Genomic DNA, 25300 nt, shown 5'->3' on the forward strand with positions numbered 1-25300 from the left:
ATGGACTGCCGTATAAAGGTAAAATCATGGTCCCCTATGACCTCCAATCTCATCCTTTACATGTGCACAAACATGGCAGCCAAGGGGGCCTTCAATAGGACCTTGGCTTCCATGGGTAGCCCTTAATGTTATCACAAGGCTTGGGAGGAGGACAATGGGTGCTGGGAACAGTGCACCCACCAAGGTAGCGCCTTAATTGACAGCAGCATTCAAAGGGCTAACAGTAGGTACAAGAACTTAGCTCTGATTGCTGCAGTTACATTCCGATATCAGCTCTGCAGCACAGCCGACATCTGATGGATATGGTGTGGGCTCAGCTCCTGAGAGTGCTCCATACACTCACACAGGTATGTCACACGTTGGGAAAGGATTAAAGGACCGCCTGACTCATAGGCTACATTCCCGCAATGAGCGTTTTGGTGAGTTTTTGACGTTGCAGATTTTCATTAAGTAAAACAGGTTACTTGCATTGTTTCGAAATGTGCAGCGTCAAAAAAATGATCAGAAACTCATTGGGGGTGCAAAGCAAAACAAAAAAAAAACATCTTTGAATTTGTGCATAATTCAAACATTGTGTGCCAATTTGATGAATTTGGTATAAAAAAGAAATTGATATTAAGAATATGAAAAAAAAAAACAAACAAACAGACAAACGCAAATGATGAATTGCGGTGAAAGTGTATTAGAAGTCACTGTATGCAAAGAGCGTAAGTGCACAACTCTGCCACTGCAGCGCAATACTACATCCGTATCTCATTTGCCATTTATACATGGTATTTTGGAAAAACAAACCTTGAATGCTCTGGGAGTTACATAGCTGTATTTCCCTGACCACATTTGCTTGATGAGCTCTGCATAAGACTTGGCAATTTCTCCTCTCATTCCTAAGGGGTTGTCCAGGTTCAACTCATCTTGATACTTATCATTAAGGAAGTACTCTGTGAGTGGCGGGGTATTGCTCAAACACTGGGAAAAAAGGGACATGATGATGTCAATTCAAAGAGCTGACAAATACATTTATTATTACAAGTGGATGGCTACTGAACGCAACTGACTGTTTAAATGGAATCTGACGTGTCAATCAGGCGATTGCCACTGGACTGACTACTCTAACGCAGACATTCCGGTTCTGCGGAAGTGGGTCTAGTGGGTAAATTTTTCTCCTTGTGGAGAGTAACAAGCCAAGTCTGGCATGTCAGAGTGAGAATACTTTTAAGTCATGCATGCTCCTATAGAAAATTAAATATGCAAATTGTCTTTTCAGAGAGGAGGAGGACTAGAACTCTAGTGCCTCCTACTGGAAGCAGAAATCACAAAAGTCAATACAGACTCTTTAACAAGCCTTGCAATGTGACTTAAGATAAAAGTCTAATCAAAATCTCAGTTGCCGAAATGGTGTTTTGGAGTGTTGTCAATGTGCAAAGTATGACATCTGATTTGGATAGGTGAGAGACTGGTGTCGAATGGGTAACGTTTCCTCCTTGTGGAGTGTGACAAGCCAGGCCTGGCATGTCAGAGTGAGGAGACTTCCAAGCCATGCATAGGAAATTAAATGGTCTCTTCAGAGCGCAAGAGGACCAGTCCTGTTTCTCTCTAAAGAGACAATTTGCATATTTAGCTTCTGCAGAAGCAGGATGTATAACGCCATACATTTGTCTTCCATAAGAATAGCCATTCACAAACTGCATGTAGAGAGGTTCGGGCTGAGAGAGCGAGAGATGCTCTTACAAAGCAGCTCTCTTCCTAACTCATAAAAGGGATGCTAAATAAGAAGCCCATATGTCCTACTCAGGGTTTGTGCCTCGCGTACACGTGTTATACAATCATACACAGAACCGTGTCTTGCTGATGCTTTGGAGAACAGTTGCAGTATGACAAATTACCGATAGGTTGTCAAACTGTACTGATCAAATTCTTGTGCCTACAGATCAACCACAAGGACAATTCCAACCTTTTACCGATACCCTTGGGTCTTTCCTGCCACCACGTCCCCTTCTTTGCAGCTCATTACATTTTATTATCCCGATTCATAGACAGTGGAAGTGCCCCAATAGCTGAAATTCAAGTCGAAAATGCCTTTCCCAGCTAAGCACTAGTGATATTATCCAATATTAAGATGAAGTGACTGATATTTTACCTGAATTGCAGAATTCATAAAACAAGTGTTCCCCAGGTTACTTAGGCCACAAAGTCCTGGCTGCTCATTGTGTCTTCCCGGCTCAGAGTACTCATAGTTCTTGTAGGCAGCATATGAAGGCAGGCAATAGTTAGAATTTTTCACACTGGAAAAAGAAGAAACAAATGCATTGCTAAATGCAATGGATTTACAGTAGGTTAACAAAAACACTTTATATACCCAGAAATTTGCGTAGATTCACAGCTCTCTCGGTGTTCTATGGACACATCCAATGTTAAGCATTTAATCTAAAAAGAGGGATTTTGGGTTCTTACCGTAAAATCTTTCTTGGAGCCTTCATTGGGGGACACAGAATACCATGGGTGTATGCTGCTGCTGCTAGGAGGCTGACACTATGCAAAACAAGAAAATTAGCTCCTCCCCGGCAGTATACACCCACCGACAGGCACCAAGCACCTCAGTTGGTGAAAAAGCAGTAGGAGAAGCAACCAAAAGCAATGAACATATGTACCAACCCAACAAGGGACTCGAAGACCCTGCACGGTACAACTTAAACAGGGAGGGTGCTGTGTCCCCCAATGAAGGCTCCAAGAAAGAGATTTTACGGTACGAACCCAAAATCCCTCTTTCTTTATCGCCTTATTGGGGGACACAGAATACCATGGGACGTTCCAAAGCAGTCCCGAGGGTGGGAACAGCAATAAAAGGAACGACAGAAGGAAGGGCTTAGGTCGGCCGGTGCGCGACCGCCGCCTGCAGAACCTTCCTACCAAGAGCTGCATCAGACGAGGCCTGGGTATGAACCCTGTAGAACCTCGCAAAGGTGTGCAAAGATGACCAGGTCGCGGCCCTGCAAAGTTGTGAGGCCGAAGCCTGGTGTCGCACAGCCCAAGAAGCCCGAACAGCCCGGGTGGAGTGGGCTTTCACTCCCGGAGGGGGCCGTTTCTCCTGAAGTCGATAGGCTTCCAGGATGGTAGACCGAATCCAGCGAGCAATTGTGGATTTGGAGGCCGGAAAACCTTTCCGGCAACCCTCAGAAATGAGAAGCAGGGAATCAGATTGGCGAAAAGAAGCGGTCCTGGCAAGGTAAACACGCAAGGCTCTCACTACGTCCAGTTTGTGGAGTGACTTTTCCAGAGGATGAGCAGGCGTAGGACAAAAACGATAGAAGGACGATATCTCCGTTAATGTGAAAGGGAAATACCACTTTTGGAAGGAAGGAAGGAACTGGCCTGAGAACAACCTTATCTTGGTGGAGGATAAGGTACGGAGAACGACAGGATAAGGCCGCCAGCTCAGAAACTCTCCTGATGGAAGTAATGGCGATTAGAAAAGACACCTGCCATGAAAGACAGAAGGATGTCCTGGATTGGTTCGAATGGTGCCTTCTGGAGGGCGCCAAGAACAAGATTGAGATCCCATGGATCTATCGGAGAATGATGAGGAGGAGCCACATAGGCGACTCCTTGGAGAAAAGTCTTCACTTGCGGTAAGGAAGCTAGATCCTTCTGGAAGAGGATTGCTAGGGCAGACACCTGGCCTTTGAGAGTACTGAGGGATAGTCCCGCATCCAAACCAGATTGGAGGAAACGAAGAATGGATGGAATGGAGAATGACAGTGGAAGAACCTCGTTATCGCTCCAACGGAAAAAGGCCTTCCAGTACCTATGGTAAATGCGGGAGGAAGCTGGCTTCCGAGCCTTGATCATGGTCTGAATGACCCGGCTGGAAAACCCTGAATCCTTCGGAATTGCATCCTCAACGGCCATGCCGTTACACTCAGAGACTGAGAACGCTGGTGGTAATGAGGGCCTAGCGAGAGAAGATCTGTACGGTCTGGAAGCCTTCGTGGGACGTCCACGAGCATGTTCACCAACTCCGCGTACCAAGGGCGTCTCAGCCAGTCTGGAGCCACTAGGATGACTGGAATGCCCTCTGACTATCTTTTTGACCACTCTAGGAATGAGGGCAAGGGGAGGAAACAGGTAAGGCAGCTGGAACTGGGACAACGGAATTACTAGGGCGTCGCAACCGACGGCTAGAGGATCCCTGGACCTGGCTACAAAGTGAGGAACTTTGTTGTTCATCCGAGATGCCATGAGATCGACGTCCGGGGTGCCCCAACGCTGGCATATTGGGATGAAGGGACCATTCGCCTGACGCTAGACCTTGGCGACTGAAGAAGTCGGCTGCCCAATTTTCCACCCCTGGAATGTGAACAGCGGAGATCGCCGGAACGTGACGCTCTGCCCAGCGCAGCATCCTTGCCACTTCTGACATTACCTGCCTGCTGTGAGTACCACCCTGGTGGTTTTTGTACGCCACAGCCGTGGCGTTGTCTGACTGAATGCAGACTGGTTTGCCTACGAGGAGATGCTGCCAACGAAGGAGAGCAAGGGGGATTGCCCTGATCTCCAGAAGGTTGATGGGCAGAAGAGTCTCCTAGGCGTCCCAGCGCCCTTGGGCCGTTTTCTGATGGTACACCGCCCCCCATCCTAGGAGACTGGCATCGGTGGTGAAGACCTGCCACCGAGGCGGAAGAAAAGACCTTCCGCGGAGAACTGACGCCGGCAATGTCCACCAAGTCAGCGATTGTCTGACTGAGCGGAAGAAGAATGGGGCGGTCCAAAGAAAACGAGGTCTTGTCCCAGACTGACAGGAGGAACAGTTGGAGAGGGCGAGAGTGGAATTGTGCGAAGGGCACTGCTTCCATGGAAGCTATCATCGTCCCCAAGACCCTCATGCAGGACCGAAGGGACTTGATCCTCGAGCGTTGTAGAGACTGGATCCTTTTGGAAAGGGTTGAAAACTTGTCCCTCGGTAGAAACACCCGGGCTAGATTCGTGTCGACCTCCATGCCGAAAAAGGTCAGACGTTGCGTAGGGCGCAGGATGGACTTCTCCTCGTTGACTATCCATCCGAGGCGGCTGAGGGCATCCAAGGTTATCTGAAGACTGTGAAGACAGTCTTGGCGGGACGAACCCTTGATCAGGAGATCGTCCAGGTAAGGGATGATAAGAATCCCTCTGGATCGAAGGATGGCCGTGACTGTTGCCATCACCTTCGTAAAGACACGGGGAGCGGAGGCTAGTCCAAAGGGGAGGGCCGTGAACTGATAGTGATTGTCCTGAATCGCAAAGCAGAGGTATCTCTGATGCCGCAGAGAAATGGGGATGTGGAGGTAGCCCTCCTGTATGTCCACAGAGCAGAGAAACTCTCCGGATCTTCACGTGGCGATTGAGCAACTTGAGATCCAAAATTGGACGAAGAGAGCCGTCCTTTTTCAGGACTACGAAGAGATTCGAGTAGAACCCTAAAAACCGTTCGTCTGCAGGAACGGGAACGATGACCCCTGCGGAAAGGAGGGAGGAGACGGCCTGAAGGAACCCTGGAATCTGTGATCGCTGTCTTGGGGATCGAGACAGAAAGAAGCGACTGGGGGAGAAGAAAACTCGATTTTGTATCCGGATGTGATGATTTCCCTGACCCAAGCGTCGTCGATAATGGATAATCATGCGTCTTAGAAAGAGGAAAGTCTGCCTCCCACCCTGGAAAGATTTCCAGGTGGGGGTGACCCGTCACTTAGATGAAAATCTGCCGGATCGGGAGCCTGAGGACCTGGAGGGCTGACCTCTGGATCTCCAGCGGGGAGCTGGCTTATAAGAAGGCTTTCTCCGGTCTCTGGAAGCAGGATGCCGGTACTGCTGGGATGAACCTTCTGCGGGAGAGGAGGGGCGAAAGGACCTAAATGGCCGAGAAGCCTTCCTGTTAAAGAACCTCTTAGGGCGGGACTGGGGAAGGGAAATGCTCTTTCCACCAGTGGCATCCGAGATTCGCATTCCACGACTTCAACCAAAGAATGCGGCGTATGGCTACTATGTTGCTGTTAGCTCTTGCTACGCACCCAGCCGCGTCCAAGGAGGCAGCCAAAAGGTATTTGCCCGCATGACTAAATTGGTCTGCTAAATCCGCCAGCTTGTCCTGAGGGGCTGCTGCTGAAATGCATTTGCGCAGAATCTTTGCCCAAGCTGAAATGACCTTCGCCACCCAAGCGGAGGCGAAGATAGGACAGAGGGGAGCGTCGGATGCCTCAAAAATTGACTTAGCCAACAACTCTATTTGCCTGTCTGTTGGATCTTTAAGAGAAGCTCCGTCCGGAAGGGAAAGAACCGTCTTAGAGGAAATCCGAGAAAACTGGTGGATCTACGTCGGGAGCTTTGGTTCATTTCGTGACTAGATCTGCATCAAAGGGATATAGTACATCTGAGTACTTGCGGCCTGAAAAACGTTTCTCAGGATGTTGCCAGTGATTGGCTAAGGAAGTGTCGAACTCTTTGTGATTAGGAAAGGTTCGAGATGGAGGCCTCGCTTTCTTATAGGAAACAGGGCATTCCTGAGGGGGTGCCTTATCCTCCTTTATCTTGAGAGTTTGTAATATAGCCGATATGAGACTATCTACCATATGTTGTCCGCTTCTGAGTCAGATCCAGATTGGGAATCATCGTCTGACCTAGGATCGTCTGTTGAGGATGGAGACAAAGAGCGTAGCCTGGGAGAAGCGGAGGGACCCTGCGAACTGGAAGAAGAGCCAGACAGGACCCGCTTCCTAGAGCCCCTACCCGGCTTGTCCGTCTGAGGGTCGCGGTCAGGTGCTGGCGACTCACCGTGAGAGGCGGTCGGCGCACAGGTGGCTGCAGATAGCTGGGGTAACCGCTCTAAGACCTGGACCAGAGATTGAGACACTTTCGTGAGATCAGAGACCGACTGAGACCGCCACGGCCCACTCAGGGGGTGGGGTGCTCTCAACCCGGGGCTCGGAGTGCTCCTGAGGGGCAGACATGGAGGAAGGGCTGCAGGACGGACAGAAGGGAGACGACTGACCTGATACCCACTTCTTTTTACGCCGCGCGCAGGCGTAGTGAATAACGGTGGGTCCTAGAGCAGAGAGCTCCTGCAGGATTGGGCATATGTAAAAGGGGTAGAAACACTGCCTGATGTGGAACTGCGGATGGGAGCTAATTCTAGCGTCAGCTGAAGCAGCGCCGAGCCTACCGAGGTTCAGGTGCAGAAAAACCAGCGTTGTGACCCCCAGGAAGAAATCTTGTGAAGAGAGAGGCAGGAAGAGACGCTAGCGATGGGCGGGGCTTAATCGCCAAGCCCTGTGCTATGCTGTAAAAGTGCGCGAAGAAAGCGCGCGCAGGGAGAGGGGAGAAGCTTCCTTAACTTTTTTTTTTTTTTTTTGAAAAAGAAAGTGAAAGTGCTCCCTCTGCCCTCATGAGCGACGGCGCGCCCAGAGCAAAGAAACCACAGGGACAGGACCCACAGAGACCGGGAGGCCACAGGGATAGGAAGGTCACAGGGACAGGGCAGCCACCGGGTAGGATGCTGCCTGTGGAGGCCACCGCTGAACCCCCCGATGATAAGCGCGTCTAACAGCGCTTGGAGAAGGAAAACTGGCGGGAAATTCAAAAAGGGGTACTGATCCTGATAGCGTGGTGCAGGGCTGTATTTTAATACAGCGCAGTACTGGCTGTAACGCTGCAGGGCTAGGGTCCATATTTGAGAGCGGGGCTGGAGGGGACATCTGGATCCGCTTACCTGACGTCCTTGAGGAGGATGACCGCAGGGGCCCACGATAGCCAGCAGGCCGCTGGGAGAAACGATCCTCAGTACCCGCACTATGTCCGTATGGTGCAGAAGACGGCCATGGTAGGGGAAACGTCACCGCTGGCGACCGCCGTCTTCCTCTCAGCCCTGTCCCGGGAGAGGGGTGAGGAGGGTACTCGGCTAGGACCGGCCACCGTTATAAGCCCATAGCACCCGAGGGTGATAGGGGAAGGTCCTGCCTGCGGTCCTGAGAGTTGCGATGTGGGTGACACCACACTGCTCGCTCAGCCGCATTAATAGGAAAAGCAGGATGAACTCACATCTCGTTTCCTGATGCTGTATCTGAAAAAGAAAGGGGAAATCATTAAAAAACACAACTAAAACCTGAAAAGAAAGGACTAAATGCGGATCTGGGGAGATCCCGGTCCGCCTCCTACAGACACTAAGCACAAACTGAGGTGCTTGGTGCCTGTCGGTGGGTGTATACTGCCGGGGAGGAGCTAATTTTCTTGTTTTGAATAGTGTCAGCCTCCTGGCAGCAGCAGCATACACCCATGGTATTCTGTGTCCCCCAATAAGGCGATAAACAAACATATCCAGCAGCATCTGATCATCGCACCTTCAGAGCAATGCTCTGGGTGTTGGTGTTCTTGTTTGCACAGTTTTACTAATGAATATTGGCTATTTAATTACAGACGATCCAGCGAAATTCCTCGGACTGCTGAGGCATCTCAGAGCCAATGCAATAAGAATAAGGACTATTTATAGCTGTTCCTAAGGACAGTGTGATCTGGAGTTTACAAGCCAATAACCAAAAAGACCAATGAAGGATACGGAAATGTGTCCCAGTTAGGTAATCTATACAGTGTGCCCCAGCGGGGAAGCTTTCCAGGGCGCACAGCTTATCTTATCAGAACATCAGGGACAGAAAATTCTAAAATACTTTTCCATTATGACAAAGCATTAGAAATTCAGACAGAAATACACTATATAAAATAATGGCAGTGAAGACAGAGACTCAATGCAAAAAAAATAGAATAATCCCAAAATATTATTCAGCTACATAGGTAAATAGTAAGAGACTCAAAAATTATAGTGTTGGCCTCAAAAATAGTCTGGGGAAATGGTGAAAGAATATGAGGGAAAGGACAATTAGTCTGTGTGCACACAGTGCATTTTGGCAACTTTTTTTCCAAGTGGAAATGGGCCAAAAGCACTATGAATCCTTATGCAAGCTAATTTAATGACAATCCTGAAGTGTTTTGCACATGATCAGTAAATTTCTTTCTGGGGTCCCCTTGTAAACTAGCCAGTAAAGGCTAAGCAAACAGCTGTGAGCTAATATTAATAGCCTGGGAACTTTTATGGCTATTGGCTCCTTCCCACAATATTAACATCAGCCCTCAGCTTTCCTTCTGCTGGTTGTTAAAATTACGCGGGAGCCCTCACAAATTTTTATTACTTCATTTTTTTCTTCTTTAAAATTAACAGTCGCTGTTTGGTTACAGCCTATGTACACAGTGCCTTGCAAAAGTATTCGGCTCCCTAGAACTTTTCAACCTTTTCTCACATATCATGCTTCAAACATAAATTCACAAATGTGAATTTTTGGTGAAGAATCAACAACAAGTAGAACACAATTGTGAAGTTGAACAAAATGTATTGGTTATTTTAAATTTTTTGTGAAATTTAAAAACTGAAAAGTGTGGTGTGCAATATTATTCGTCCCCTTTACTTTCAGTGCAGCAAACTTACTCCAGAAGTTCATTGTGGAACTCTGAATGATCCAATGTTGTCCTAAATGACTAATGATGATAAATATAATCCACCTGTGTTTAATCAAGTCTCCATATAAATGCGCCTGCTCTGTGATAGTCTCAGGGTTCTGTTTGAAGCACAGAGAGCATCATGAAGACCAAGGAACACAACAGGTAGGGCCGTGATACTGTTGTGGAGAAGTTTAAAGCTGGATTTGAATACAAAATGATTTCCAAAACTTTAAACATCCCAAGGAGCACTGTGCAAATGATCATATTGAAATGGAAGGAGTATCATACCACTGCAAATCTACCAAGACCCGGCCGGCCCTCTAAACTTTCATCTCAAACAAGGAGAAGACTGATCAGAGATGCAGCCAAGAGGCCCATGATCACTCTGGATGAACTGCAGAGATCTACAGCTGAGGTGGGACAGTCTGTCCATAGGACAACAATCAGTCGTACACTGCACAAATCTGACCTTTATGGAAGAAGAAAGCCATTTCTCAAAGATATCCATAGAAAGTGTCGTGTAAAGTTTGCATCAAGCCACCTGGGAGACACACCAAACATGTGGAAGAAGGTGCTCTGGTCAGATGAAACCAAAATCAAACTTTTTGTCAACAATGCCAAACGATATGTTTTGTGTAAAGGCAACACAGCTCATCACCCTGAACACACCATCCCCACTGTCAAACATGGTGGTGGCAGCATCATGGTTTGGGGCTGCTTTTCTTCAGTAGGGACAGGGAAGATAGTGTTTGAATGGCCAAGTCAAAGTCCAGACCTGAATCCAATTGAGAATCTGTGGAAAGAGCTGAAAACTGCTGTTCACAAATGATCTCCATCAAACCTCACTGAGCTCGAGCTGTTTGCCAAGGAAGAATGGGCAATAATTTCAGTCTCTCGATGTACAAAACTGATAGAGACATACCCCAAGCGACTTGCAGCTGTATTCGCAGCAAAAGGTGGCGCAACAAAGTATTAAGTTAAAGGGGCCGAATAATATTGCACGCTCCAATGTGTGTGTGTCTGTGTGTACTTATTGGCTTAGCAATGAGTGTGTTGGGCTGACACCTTTTCAGTACTAAGCCTAGGGCTAGGTGTCAATGACAGCTGCAGACACCAAGACCTAGTCCTATTACCTTGATGCCACTGCATCAGAATGAAAAAGGTGGTAATGAACCAAGAAATTACATCACAAAACATTTTTTTTAAATATCTATAGCTCAAAAAAGCCTTCATTGCTGTACAAAAAAGCATACAAATACACGACAAAAACACACCAAAAATGCGGGTTTTTGTTGCAGCGTTTTCCTGCCAAGAGGTGCAGAAACCTTGCAGAAATTTCTGCAAGCAAATACTGAACGTGCGCATATAGCCTTAAAGGGGTTGTCTGGTTAAAATCGATAAGTCTGCAGTCATTCTGAATCCCCATCATTTCAGATCCAGGACCATAGGGTAAGTATGAGTTATACATACCCCTGGGTCAGCAGGCACTGCCGCTCTCCATACACTTGTATTGAACAGAGGCCACACCCCGTCTAGTGAAACAATCGACCAGTGGGCATGTCCAACTAGAGGGCCTCTTGCTCAATACAAGTATATGAAAGCAAGGCCATGCCCACTGGCAAGGGGTATGTATAATTCATACATACCCTCTGGTCCTGAGTCTGAAACTGGTGAATAATCACAGCACACAGTGCATGCGCTGGGGGGACTCCTAAGTCTGTAGTCACATAGAGTGAATGCAGCCTTATTGATTTGAACCTTACAACCCCTTTAAATGCCACCTTATCTACTGTATAGTATTTGCACACTAAAATTGCATCAGCCTTCAGCCTTGTTATGTGTAGCAGAAAGGCTGATCTACTATGAACGCCGGCCACGGGATAGCGATCATAGCAGCTCAGCAATGACAGCCACACGAGTCTCCTGCAGACCTCTGCCTCTGTCAAGAGATTGAAAACGTGATTTAACATGTTAAAAGCCACGGAGGAATTGCAATTACACTTGCAGCTGTTTGGGGCACATATCAGCTGATGAAATCAGCTGTCAAGTGCCTGGAAAGATGCAGGCTCATCACTGGAGCCTACATCAAAGGGGGATAGATGACATATACATGTCATGAAGGGGTTAACACTAATTCCAGTTTCCTCGCCTCTGACTCTAAATATTTATGGAGCTATTTTCAATGACATTATGGCATGTTTTACTTAGAAAAACGATTATCCCTAGTATGAAGTTTCATGGGTATTCCCATCTACTAGATCCTATCCCAATATGAAGTAGGTGTAATATTAGCATTTTGCCTCCAATTAAAAATGTAGTCTAGTTTTTCTGATTCACGGTCTCTTTCTTCATGTGCAGACATTGCAGAACCTTAGGTATCCATGGTTATGACCACTAGCAACTAGCTAACTGTTAATGTATCAGTGGTCGTAACCATGGATACCCAAGGTCCTGCAATGCCTGCATATGAGGAAAGAGACATAGCAAATCAGAAAACTACTCTACATTTCTAATTGGAGACATTTGCTAATATAATTATTATTACTATTATTACTACACCATTGGGATAGTATCTTGGACAAGGGAATACCCCATTAAAGGAGTAGTCAGAGCATATAATATTAAAGACCTAAACTTAGGATAATCAATATCAGATTGTTGGGGGGTCCGACACCCAGCACCCCCCAGGCGGTTGTTCGGTGTGTAGCGGCTGCTGGAGACAACTGCAGATCAGCTCCTGTTCCCAGAAATTCTTCTTTCATATACACGTAATACAAAATCATTTGATGAAGTTAGGAATTGAGGAAACCCTGAAAATAAAAAAACCCAAGATGCTTAAAGTAAAGTTATAGGGAGATTTCTGGCGCAGAGGAAAAAAAAATGCTGAACGTGTGCCTTCTCAGCTTGAATAAAAATGCAAATTCATCGCCTTTCCCTTGGAAGTCAAATGACATTTTTTTTTCATATCCATTAAAATACAAAATTACCCATTACACACCGCCCTGGCACAGTCTCAGGTTCAATAACGAGACTTCTAATAACTCATTTATGATGCCATAGCCGCAATCAACAAACTACTAGCACAAAGGTATTTTAAAGACACTGAAAAGATGGACAAATATGTATAAAATACACATGATGTGTGCAAACCTAGTCCTGGGTATTCCTAGCTACACAGTAGATTACGGAAGGAATTCTGCTGGAAATACACGTTGTAACACGCTTTGAAGTAAAGAGCACAGGCAACAAATCCAATAGACATGCTGACGCAAATCACGGCATTTTCAGTACTTTTGAAAATTGAAATCAACAGCACACGTGCAGAATACTGGGCATTCTTGTTATTACGAAATTTGCAAAGGAAAATTAGACAAGTAATTTATACCTTTTTATTCTTTGGAGAACTAAAGTGTTTTTAAGAGAAATATCTCAAAGCATGCAACTTAGTAGAGGTGAAGATTTGTTCCCTTTGCATCTTAAATGGCCAGTAACATATAGGGACCATAAAGAGTTACGTTTTAGACCAAACACATTGACGAACATTAGCCAAGTTAAAAGAGGTTACCACTTTCGGCTGTTTTACCTTCCCTACAGTCTCAATAGGTAACTGACCTGCTTACATTGGCCTGGGCAATAGTAAGCCTGTTTCTACCTTGGAGAGGTGCACCTGAATGCAGCTGCGCTTGTATCTGAATATGGCTAATTAGGGCTAATGTTCAGTAGAAAATATATTATTGGGCGGTTCATGCGCTTAGGCTTATAAATGTAATTTTTAAATCCAAAGCCAAGTATGGCTTCACAAAGGAAGTTTCTGTCTTTCCTTTAATCGTGGGATACCATCGGATACTGGTTTTGGATTAAAAAAAAGCTGCATCAAAAACCTTTAAGAGGTATTCCGGGCCGAAATGAAAAGTCTGCAGTCACTCTATTTGACTAAAAACTGCGTAATCGTGACAGTGTGTGATTCCACATGCAGGTGACTGTATGTATGCCATTTCCATTCTTAAAATCACATACCGACTAGACTCCTGTATTACTCAATGTGCTAGCAGACAAGTCTAGTCGGCATGTGACAAATGGCATACATATGGTCATGTAACTGCCCACCTACACTGGGAAAACAGTAATCGTGACACCCGCACATAGCACACTGTCTCAATTCAGCAGTCAAATAGTGTGACAACAGAGTTTTAATTTCAGCCAGGACAACCCTATCAACATGGTAACTCACCCAAAGGGGTTGCCCAGCTAGAAAATACAACTTACTAATATACTTTCATTACCAAACTTCTACCGATGTCCAGCGGCCAGCACCTTTACTGGGTCCTAGCAGCTTTATTTCCACATTTGCTTCACTAAGGGATAAAAGTTACTGCCCCACTCTCTCGGTGACATGTATCAAGGGGACATCAACTGCTTGCAGAGAGACAGCCCACTTAAAGAGAGAGGGGTGGGAAAGCGCTTTGCCTGTGCCATAACAAATGCAGAAGAAGAGGTTCTTTGACAGTAAGACAAAGGTGGAACTTTGATAATGAAGCTATTAGTACATTGTTGTCATTTTAATCTAATTGGAGAACCCCTTTAAAATTAGCACATTTGTCTTTTTGACCCAGTGAAAATACACAGTTAAATAACAGGTAAATGTGACAAGCATTATTCTGAAAAAAGTGATGTGATAAGCTGCTCTGGGATGATGGAGAACATGAGCGGTTGATTGAACCTTACCGTTGACTATACAAGACCACCTCTTTAACTATTGTGAGATTAATTTCTCGTAGGTGATATGGTCACTTTATATATGAAAATTTTGATCCGAGTATTACCTGAGTTATATGTAAAAATTAAGACACGTGCAGATAAATTCATAACAATAATCATGCAAGGCATTAGAGAGATCAGGCTTAAACTGTGCGGCAAAAAACCTAGATGAGGAGGAAAACTAGACTTGCAGTAAAGGGAGATTGGGACAAATCACAATTTATTTAGGATGATGGGTTAAAAACACACACTCCAGCATACACAGCTTACTTTCTGGTGCTGATGTTGCTATAATTATTTGACAGAGATGGAGCAGATATCTTTGGTAATGCTGAACATTGTGGTGTACCTGTAGACCTTCAAAACATGGAGACAGGGAGGAGCAAAGGAGGGTTAGGACAGTCGGGAACTGAAAATCATGAGCTACACACGAGAGCAATAATATTTGTTTGGGATTCTAGATAAAGACAGTGTTGGGATAATATAATAAGAAGCTAAACTAGGAAAGTCCTAACACAGAAACTTTCAGTGCAAGTACATAGAGGTCGATCTATATGGTAGGGGAGTATGATATGCGCGTGTAAATATTATAAAGTTGTGCTCAAAAGTTTACATGCCTCGGCAGAATTTTCACTGTCTTGACCTTTTTTTCAGATAATATGAACAACACCACCAAATCTTTTTCTCCACTCATGGTTAGTGGTTGGGTGAAGCCAAACTACTGTTTTCTCTTTTTAAATCATAATGACAACGCAAAACATCCAAATGACCCTGATCAAAAGTTTACATACCCTGGCGATTTTGGCCAGATAACGTACACAGAAGTTGACACAAATGGATTTGAATGGCTACTAAAGGTAACATCCTCACCTGTGACCTGTTTGCTTGTAATCAGTGTGTGTGTGTATAAAAGCTGAGAGAGTTTCTGGGATCCAGACAGACTCTTGCATTTTTCATCCAGCCACTGACGTTTATGGATTGTGAGTCATGGGGAAAACAAAAAGAATTGTCAACGGATCTACGGGAAAAGGTAGTTGAACTGTATAAAACAGGAAAGGGATACAAAACGATATTCAAGGAATTTATAATGCCAGTCAGCAGAAGTCAAACTGTGATTAACAAATTGAAAATCAGGGGCTCTGTAAAAACAAAACCACGGTCAGTTAGACCAACAAAAATTTTGTTCCCACCTGCCAGGAAAATTGCTTGGGATGCAAAGAAAAACCCACAAATAACATCAGCTGAAATACTGGACTGTGAAAACTAGCGGTGTGGCTGTTTTAAGATGCACAATGAGACACTGGAAGAATGGGCAGCATGGTCGAGTCGCCAGAAGAAAGCCATTACTGCATTACTCCACAAAGTATCTCGCGTACAATACGCAAAACCGCACAGGGACAAGCCTCAAAACTTCTGGAACAAGGTAATTTAGAGTGATGAGACCAAAATTGAACTTTTTGGCCACAAACATAATCGTTACATTTGGAGAGAGGTCAACAAGGCCTATGATAAAAGGAACACCATTCCTACTGTAAAGCAAGGAGGTGGATTGCTGATGTTTTTGGGATGTGTGAGCTGCAAAGGCACAGGAAACTTGGTTAAAGTTGAAGGAAAGATGAATGCACCATGTTATCAGCAAATACTGCTGCGTATTGGACGTACTTGGACGTTCCAACAAGACAACGATCCAAAATACAACGGCAAGTCGACCTGTCATTGGCTACAGCAGAACAAATTGAAGGTTCTGGAGTGGCCATCTCAGTCTCCTGACCTCAATATCATTGAGCCACTCTGGGGAGATCTCATGCGTGCAGTTCATGCTAGACAGCCCAGGAATTTACAGGAACTGGAGGCTTTTTGCCAAGAAGAGTGGGCAGCTTTACCATCTGAGAAAATAAAGAACCTCATCCACAACTACCACAAAAGACTTCAAGCTGTCATTGATGTAAGAGGGGGCAATGCACGGTATCAAGAAATGGGGTATGTAAACATTTCATCAGGGTCATATGGATGTTTTGGGCTGTCATTATGATTTAAAAAGAGTAAACACAGTAGTTTGACAATAAATGGCTTCACCCAACCAATATCCATGAGTGGAGAAAAAATGTTGGTGCTATCATTCATATTCTTTGAAAAAGGGCCAAGAAAGCAAAAATTCTGCAAGAGTATGTAAACTTTTGAACACAACTGTTTACAAAATACATTTAAGTTTGTGGGTGTAACGCGGAAAAAATGTGTAACAGTTCACGGGGGATGAATACTTTTTAAAGGTGCTGTGTTTGTGTATATATTATAGATGACAAATTCACAAGTGGTTAGGGCTGCAATGTGCTTGAGAAAACAAGCAACTCTGAAAATTGCTTGTTATTAAAAATCCTCTCTGTTCTGAAGAAGGAAGTTTATTTACAGTTTGTTGCCTCGGTTACCAATCACTGTTGCAGTCTAGCAGAAGTGACCGAACATGTGCAGTGCTTACAAGCGCTTTTCTATAGAACTTGTAATCACTGCTCTAAAGCTGAGTATGGATCACTGCTTTCTCCCGACCAGGCCAGCTTCAGTGCTCCTCCGATACTGCAGAGGCAACGCTGCCTCATATAGTAACATAGGAGAACCAAGAGTTTGGGCCAGCTGGAATGATACTTCTGGTCGGAATTGTCAATCAATCAGGTGCAAGCCTCAAAAAAGAACATAAGACTTCACATTACCCCTTCCTGTTCAGGTGATTTTCAGTTTACCTTTTTGCCATTTCCTCCCCAAGAGCCATAACTTTTTTTTTTTATCTTTACGGCCACATGGCCACCTAAGGGTTTGAATATTGCAGGTAGAGTTCTAGTTTTGAATGGCACCAATCATTTTCCCATTAAAAGGGCATTCCCATCTCCAGGATCCTATCCCAATATGTAGTAGGTGTAATAATAATAATAATATTAGCAAATTCTTCCACTTAGAAATGTAGTATAGTTTTTCTGATTCAATATGACTCTTTCCTCATATGCAAGCATTGCAGGACCTTGGGTATCCATGGTTACAACCACTGATATTGTGACAGTTAGCTAGATGCTAGTGGTCGTAACCATGGATAGGCAGATGATCGCAACAGCCATCAACTGCTGGGAATGATGCAAGTTCAACTTTAGAGCTTGTTTCAAAGTCAAGAACCTGAACTCTGCAAAGGAATACGTGGATTTCGTCTGCGCTGCCCAAAATGATGACATTCCAGAAGGTTAATAAAGTTTGATAGTGGTTTATTCTACATGCTTCAAGGTTTTTTGCAACCTCTTCTTCAGGAAATACCACCTATATAGTCGGTGAGCGTCGTGTGGATCTGCGGCAGTCCTTATATATAGGTGGTATTTACTGAAGAGGTTGCAAAAAACCTTGAAACGCGTAGAATAAACCACTGTCAAACTTTAATAACCTTCTGGAATTTCATCATTTGGGCAGCGCGGACGAAATCCACGTATTCCTTTGCAGAGTTCTGTTTCATATAGTTGGTGACCGATTTGTGGATCTGCAGCAGCCCTTACCTATACGTGCTTTGAATACCTACTACCAGGTGAGCAGTTTTTTGTCAAACCGCTTACTTTATTTGTGGGATAAGACCCTATATTGCGCTTGTGTCTCCCTCTTTCCTCACAATAAAAGTCAAGAACCTGACATATAACTTAAAAGTATGTCATTTGTTAGGAATGGGTTCATTAAAATAATACTGACATACCGTATTTTTCCGACCATAAGACGTACTTTTTTCCCCAAAAATTTTGGGGGAAAGTGTGGGGTGCGTCTTATGGTCGCAATATACTAACCTCCGGGGCTCTGCGGTGCGGTGGTGGCAGCGGGCGGGGCTCTGCGGTGCGGTGGTGGCAGCGGGCGGGGCTCCGATCGGCAGCTCCGCCAGCATTTCCTCGCAGCCCAGAGGCCCCCGCACATCCCTTGCTGGCCGCCGCCATGTTGAATTTGAATCTCGCCCCCCGAGATCTCGGGACGAGATCTGAACCTGCGCATGCGCCGTCCCCGGACCGGCGGCCATCTTCCTGGCGTCCATGTTCCCGGAGGCCATCGCAACATGGCGGCGGCCAGCAAGGGATGTGCGGGGGCCTCCGGGCTGCGAGGAAATGCCGGCGGAGCTGCCGCCCCTGCACCGGAGCACAGCCCGCTGCCACCCTCACCCCGCAGAGCCCACCTGCCCCAGCTCAGCACAGTCCACCTGCCCCAGCACAGCTGCCCCAGCACAGCTGCCCCAGCTCCAGCACAGCAGCCCCAGCACAGCTGCCCCAGCCCCAGCACAGCTGCCCCAGCCCCAGCACAGCTGCCCCAGCACAGCCCACCTGCCCCAGCTCCAGCGCAGCTGCCCCAGCCCCAGCACAGCTGCCCCAGCACAACCAACCTGCCCCAGCACAACCAACCTGCCCCAGCACAGAGCCGCCACCGCACGAGCCTGGACCACTGAATGACCCCTGTGACTACTCCTCAACCTGTGCCGGATCCCTTCTCAGGTAAGCTGAATTCGGACTGTAAGACAGACCCCCATTTGACACATTATTATTTTTTTCCCTATTTTCCTTCTGAAAATTGGGGTGCGTCTTATGGTCCGGTGCGTCATATAGTCCGAAAAATACGGTACTTGCTGACAATAATTTAAAGATATACCTTTTTTCCGTTATTTACAATTATTTATGGATTTCTTTCAAAAGTAATATCCCTCCTGTTAAATTACAATAATGTCTCATATTAAATTGTCAGGACAATTTATGTGCACCACTGGACTGGACCAGGTTGAACAATATAGGCAGGTGACCTGACCTCTAAATAATATTTAAAGCAAGTGTGGTAAAAAGAAAAAAAAAAAAAAAAACTAAAACGTGAATTGCTTAAAGGGATTGTCCCCTTTCAGATTGGTGCCGAATGCATTTTGTTAAAAACTAACAAACCAAACTTCCCTGGGTCCACTGGTAAATCTCCACCGCTGCTCCCGGTATCTGGCATTGGCTGCTGCACTAATGCCAAGTTGACAAAAGCCAATTAGGGAACTCGTCAGCTGTGCCCGTGTAGACAGAATGCCCCCTTCAGAGCCGCTGAGCTCACGGACTGACTGGTGAACGGACAATGTGACATCCATGCTACAGCCAATGCCAGATAACGGGAGCAGTGGTCAAGACACGCACTTGGACCCAGGGAAGGCGAGTACAGAGAGGTTAAAAAAGGGTCTGAAAGGGAACAACCCCTTTAATGGGAATGCACCATCTACCTTTTTTTATATAAAACAATCAAAACCAGATAGTAGAACACATTTTTTTTTTATTATAGATTTTATTTTCCGTACATGGGTCACCTCTAGTCTGAGCTTCTGTTAACAGCATTTTGAGATTTGTTTTACAACAGCCAAGTGAGCCATAAAAGGCAATAGACGGGGGTTTGAAGATTATAGGATTTTTCTACTTACGGTACATAAAAAAAATACGAGAATTTAAAAAAAAAAAAAGTTTACCATAAAAATGGACGGCAGGTTTCCCACTAGTTTATTTTCTGAGGATACAATCACTTTAAACAGTAAAGACTATAAAACAGCTCTTTTCATGGAACAGTCAGCTTCCACTGTGACTCCCCTGTTACTTTTCATATAAAGAAGTTAATTTTTATTCTACATGTATGCAGTTAAACATATTTAATGAAATTAAAAAATAGAAAAAAAAAAAGAAACTTACTTCGGCATTGAACCTCTTGGCCACTGACCATCTTGGTTTCTCTGTTCAATTACCAGCATCTGTGCAAAAAGTAAAAATTAATCTTAAAAGCTTACAGACTTAAAAAAACACGTTCCCCAAAGTGGCTGCTACACTGAGCACCAGCATTACATCCTGGCCATTCAAATGAACAGCATTCCTTTAAGTACAGGGACTAGACAGCAGTGGTGGACGGTTTCCTTGGCAATGAGATGTAGAGTAGGTTTTCACCCCTCCCTTGTGGGCCATGCACATATAAGCCGTCATCCACAGCGTGTCCACATCGGACATTACCTGTCTGAATCCTGCTCATATAGGTACTATTCACATGGTCAGGTTTTTAAATACATCAGTTAGAGACTGCTCTGATATGGATATACCTTGACGTTTGGTAGAGCGGCTTAGTATACATTTTTTGCAAAAAACTTATCAACCAAACCCTGTTTTGTTACCATCTTTTTACTAGCACTTGCTGTTTACTGTTACTTTTTTACAACAGAGTATTTTTATACATTTGTTGCACTGTGTTTCTCTGTGTTTCAGTCTCTTGGTGGTGTGATCACTGTCCTACCGACTTGTTCACTGTGTGCATGGCCCGTGTGTTTATATTCGAAATGTAATCAAAAGTAGTGATGAGATATTTAGAAAGGCTGAAAATGATAACAAAAACAGTAAACTGCAAAATGGTTTTAATTTACAAGTGCTATCCGAAAATACCCCTCTAAGAAGATAGGAATACCGCATTAAAAAGGTTTAAATTTTTAAAACAACCCGAAAAAGACAACTATCCACTCGAGCAAAGACCCCCTTCCCTTTCTTTTGTAATATCAAATCTGAGTAACAGTTACGGCTAGTCCAGATTATTTTGCCATTTTATTGTTGGGAGAATTATCAGTTTAGTGAAGGCAATCCCGTTCAAAAATCATAACTACCCACCAACGTAAGGACTTGTTCACACATTGTGCTTTTTCTTTGCATTTTTAAGCAAAACAAAAAAAACGCAGCATTTTACAGTACTAGCAAAGTGAATGAGGTTTCTGAAATTTCATGCTGCTTAATTTTTCCTTGCAGATTTGAAGCAATTTTCTAAACCTGCAGCACGTCCATTCTTTCAACGTTTTTCATTCATTCAAATGAGTGGGGGGGGGGGACATGTCAAAAGAGCAACGCAAAATTGCACGTATTTCACAGTTTTTTTCCTGCCACTCTGAAAAGTCTGCTGCAAATACTCAGTGTGTGCACACAGCCTAAAGATGGGAATCTTTAAATTTCAGTAGTTTGCATGAATAGTGAATGTGTGATATACACCTCACAAGATGATAGAATTTGCGTTCCCTTTAATTATCAACAGAAAACGATCCCCAGTAGCAGAACACACAGCAGGTCAGTACTCTACCTGTCCTTGATACAAGCCAGCATCCTGTATAGTGCTCTCGGGTTTATTTAGAGGTTCAAACGTATTGCTCATATATTTGTTCCACAGTCTGGTCTCTTTTTCATCTGGAATAGTGAAGATTTTTCTCATCTCCTTTTCAATCATATCTGAATGTAGTAATAAAATCATTTAGATAAGGAATAGCAGTAAGACGTCATTCACAAGGAAATTACTGTAATCGTTTCATGCTGATCAGTGACACATATAGCTTTATGAATGACCATTTACAAATACCAATGAATAGCTTAGCACAGTGGTCCCCAACCTTTTTTGCACCGGGGACCGGTTTCAAGCAAGACCATTCTTCCATGGCCCGGCAGGGCGGGGATGGAGGTGTGGCAGGGGCGGGGCTTTGGTCATAAGGGGGCGGGGCTATGGACACGGTTGTAGTGTAGCAGTGCATACTTATAATTAAATAACATTTATAATGTGACTCAACTCACCATAGGTTTTGAATAAGTGCTCCATCACCCCCTTCTCCCCATCATTGCCTTCACCCCATCACTCCCTTCTCCCCATCATTGCCTTCTCCCCATCACTGCTGTCTCCCCATCATTGCCTTCAACCCATCATTCCCCTCTCCCCATCATTGCCTTCACCCCATCACTGCCATCTCTCCATCATTGCCTTCACCCCATCACTGCCATCTCTCCATCATTGCCTTCACCCCATCACTGCTGTCTCCCCATCATTGCCTTCACCCCATCACTGCTGTCTCCCCATCATTGCCTTCACCCCATCACTGCTGTCTCTCCATCATTGCCTTCACCCCATCACTGCCATCTCCCCATCATTGCCTTCACCCCATCACTGCTGTCTCCCCATCATTGCCTTCACCCCATCATTCCCCTCTCCCCATCATTGCCTTCACCCCATCACTGCCATCTCTCCATCATTGCCTTCACCCCATCACTGCTGTCTCCCCATCATTGCCTTCACCCCATCACTGCTGTCTCCCCATCATTGCCTTCACCCCATCACTGCTGTCTCCCCATCATTGCCTTCACCCCATCACTGCCGTCTCTCCATCATTGCCTTCACCCCATCACTGCCGTCTCTCCATCATTGCCTTCACCCCATCACTGCCATCTCCCCATCATTGCCTTCACCCCATCACTGCTGTCTCTCCATCATTGCCTTCACCCCATCACTGCCGTCTCTCCATCATTGCCTTCACCCCATCACTGCTGTCTCCCCATCATTGCCTTCACCCCATCACTGCTGTCTCCCCATCATTGCCTTCACCCCATCACTGCTGTCTCCCCATCATTGCCTTCACCCCATCACTGCTGTCTTTCCATCACTGCCTTCACCCCATCACTGCCGTCTCTCCATCATTGCCTTCACCCCATCACTGCCATCTCCCCATCATTGCCTTCACCCCATCACTGCTGTCTCTCCATCATTGCCTTCACCCCATCACTGCCATCTCCCCATCATTGCCTTCACCCCATCACTGCCATCTCCCCATCATTGCCTTCACCCCATCACTGCTGTCTCCCCATCATTGCCTTCATCCCATCACTCCCCTCTCCCCATCATTGCCTTCACCCCATCACTGCCATCTCCCCATCATTGCCTTCACCCCATCACTGCCATCTCCCCATCATTGCCTTCACCCCATCACTGCCATCTCCCCATCATTGCCTTCACCCCATCACTGCTGTCTCCCCATCATTGCCTTCATCCCATCACTCCCCTCTCCCCATCATTGCCTTCACCCCATCACTGCTGTCTCCCCATCATTGCCTTCACCCCATCACTGCCGTCTCTCCATCATTGCCTTCACCCCATCACTGCTGTCTCCCCATCATTGCCTTCTCCCCATCATTGCCTTCACCCCATCACTGCCATCTCCCCATCATTGCCTTCACCCAATCACTGCTGTCTCCCCATCATTGCCTTCACCCCATCACTGCTGTCTCCCCATCATTGCCTTCTCCCCATCATTTCCTTCACCCCATCATTGCCTTCTCCCCATCATTGCCTTCACCCCATCACTGCTGTCTCCCCATCATTGCCTTCACCCCATCACTGCTGTCTCCCCATCATTGCCTTCACCCCATCACTCCCTTCTCCCCATCATTGCCTTCACCCCATCACTCCCCTCATGGCCTTCTCCTCATGTCCCCATCTCCTCCAGGGCCAGGCTACACAAACACAGACCAACACACACACAGACATACATGTACACACATTATACACACACACACAGACAGACATACATATACACACAGACACCACCTCTCTCCTCTCACCTGTCCGCCGCCCGCGCTTCCTCGCACTGACACAGCAGCGGCCGCGCTCCTCTCTGTGTCAGTCAGAGACAGGAAGCGCGGGCGGCGGGCAGGAAGCTGGACGGGTCCTTGCAGCTCCGCTCCTGCTATTCCCTCTTGCAGGCAGCGGAGCTGCTTGATCACTCCCTGCCCGCCGCTAAGAGCTGCTGCGCGCCGCCCCAGCCCCCGCTATGCCACTGACCGCCCCTGGCTCCCCTTGTGTCCGCGGACCGGCAAGGGCACTGCAGCGGCCCGGTGCTGGGCCGCGGACCGGCGGTTGGGGACCCCTGGCTTAGCAGATTTAGACCCAGTAGGTCTAGGAATTGTAAAGGGGGTTTTACACATAGTGATATCGCTAGCAATATCGCTAAAGCATCACCGATTTTATGACGTGCTAGCGATATCGCTATGTGTGATACTTACCTCCGACCGGCTCCCCCGCTGTCCATCGATGATCGCGCGAGATCACGCAGCTCCATTTCTCGTCGGGTGCTTCCTGTGGCGCTGTCGAGCGACGTGTGGAGGCGGGCAGGAGGACGTCGGGATCGCCGTGTCTGAAAGGTAAGTATCGTCCGCTGTATCGCTGCATGCATCGCTGTGAGATCTGCCTGTGTGGCAGCTCACTAGCGACCATTTAGCGATGCACCAGCGATCCTGACCGGGTCGTATCATGGTCGGGATCGCTGGTGCATCGCTTAATGTAAAAGGGCCTTAAGTCTCTTTCACATGAAAGTTTTTCTCTATGGTCTATGACAACTGCAAACACGAAAGCAAGTCAAATCTGAGCAATATCTTTAGCTTATTAACTAAAAATAAAATAATTGCAGGATAAACTCCCGAAGTGTAAAAAATAAATTATTTTCCAATACACAAATGTTTTACTACTGAAAAAAATAAGTAAAACACACTGCACATAGATGTCCATAAATTAAGTTATGCATAATAATGAGAAACGACACAGGGAAAGAGTATTGAACACATGAAGAAAGAGAGGTGCAAAAAGCCGTGGAAAGTCACGACACCTGCTGAGATCTATCAGCAATTAGCAAGCAATCCTGCCACACAGTGAAAAATAATATCATCTAGTTTAACTGAAAGCCTATAAAAAGGTGTCTGATTGCTGAGGTGTCACATAAGAAACCTCTCATGATGGGTAAAACCACTGAGCTGTCTCAAGACCTTCACAACCTCATTGTTGCAAAACATACTGATGGCACTGGTCAGAACAATTCTTCTAAAAATAGAATTTCTAAACTACTGAAAGTTCCAGTTAGCACTATTGAGGCCATAATTTGGAAGTGTAAAACAAAATAATTTCACCATAAACTGGCCACGACCAGGTGCTCCCTGACAGATTTTAGACAGAGGAGTGTAAAGAATTATTAGAAGAGTTATCCAAGAACAAAGGACCACCTGTGGAGAGCTGCAGAAAGATCTGGAATCAGCAGGTACAATTGCTTCAAAGAAAACTAAAAGTAATGCAGTCAACTTATATGCACACTCACCACACAAAACTCCACTGCTGAACAAAAACCATATTCAAGAACTTTTAAAGTTTGCTCAACAACATTTAGACAAGCCTGTGAAATACTGGG

General features: G+C 45.7%; 1 protein-coding gene across 3 annotated transcripts in view; it reads right to left on the reverse strand.

Annotated features, from left to right (window-relative positions):
• USP15 (ubiquitin specific peptidase 15) overlaps positions 1 to 25300 on the reverse strand; it is a 135488-nt gene that overhangs the window by 57532 nt on the left and 52656 nt on the right. For all 3 annotated transcript variants that reach the window (XM_073541517.1, XM_073541518.1, XM_073541519.1), the window contains 4 exons: positions 21391 to 21536; positions 19977 to 20035; positions 2138 to 2282; positions 793 to 966 (listed from right to left, as the gene is read on the reverse strand). In XM_073541517.1, coding sequence (XP_073397618.1) covers positions 793 to 966; positions 2138 to 2282; positions 19977 to 20035; positions 21391 to 21536 — 524 coding nt within the window. The remainder of the gene's footprint in view (positions 1 to 792; positions 967 to 2137; positions 2283 to 19976; positions 20036 to 21390; positions 21537 to 25300) is intronic.

The sequence above is a fragment of the Dendrobates tinctorius genome, unplaced genomic scaffold, assembly GCF_039654945.1.
Source record: "Dendrobates tinctorius isolate UK_male_01 unplaced genomic scaffold, ASM3965494v1 ptg000122l, whole genome shotgun sequence".
NCBI classification, from domain to species: domain Eukaryota; kingdom Metazoa; phylum Chordata; class Amphibia; order Anura; family Dendrobatidae; genus Dendrobates; species Dendrobates tinctorius.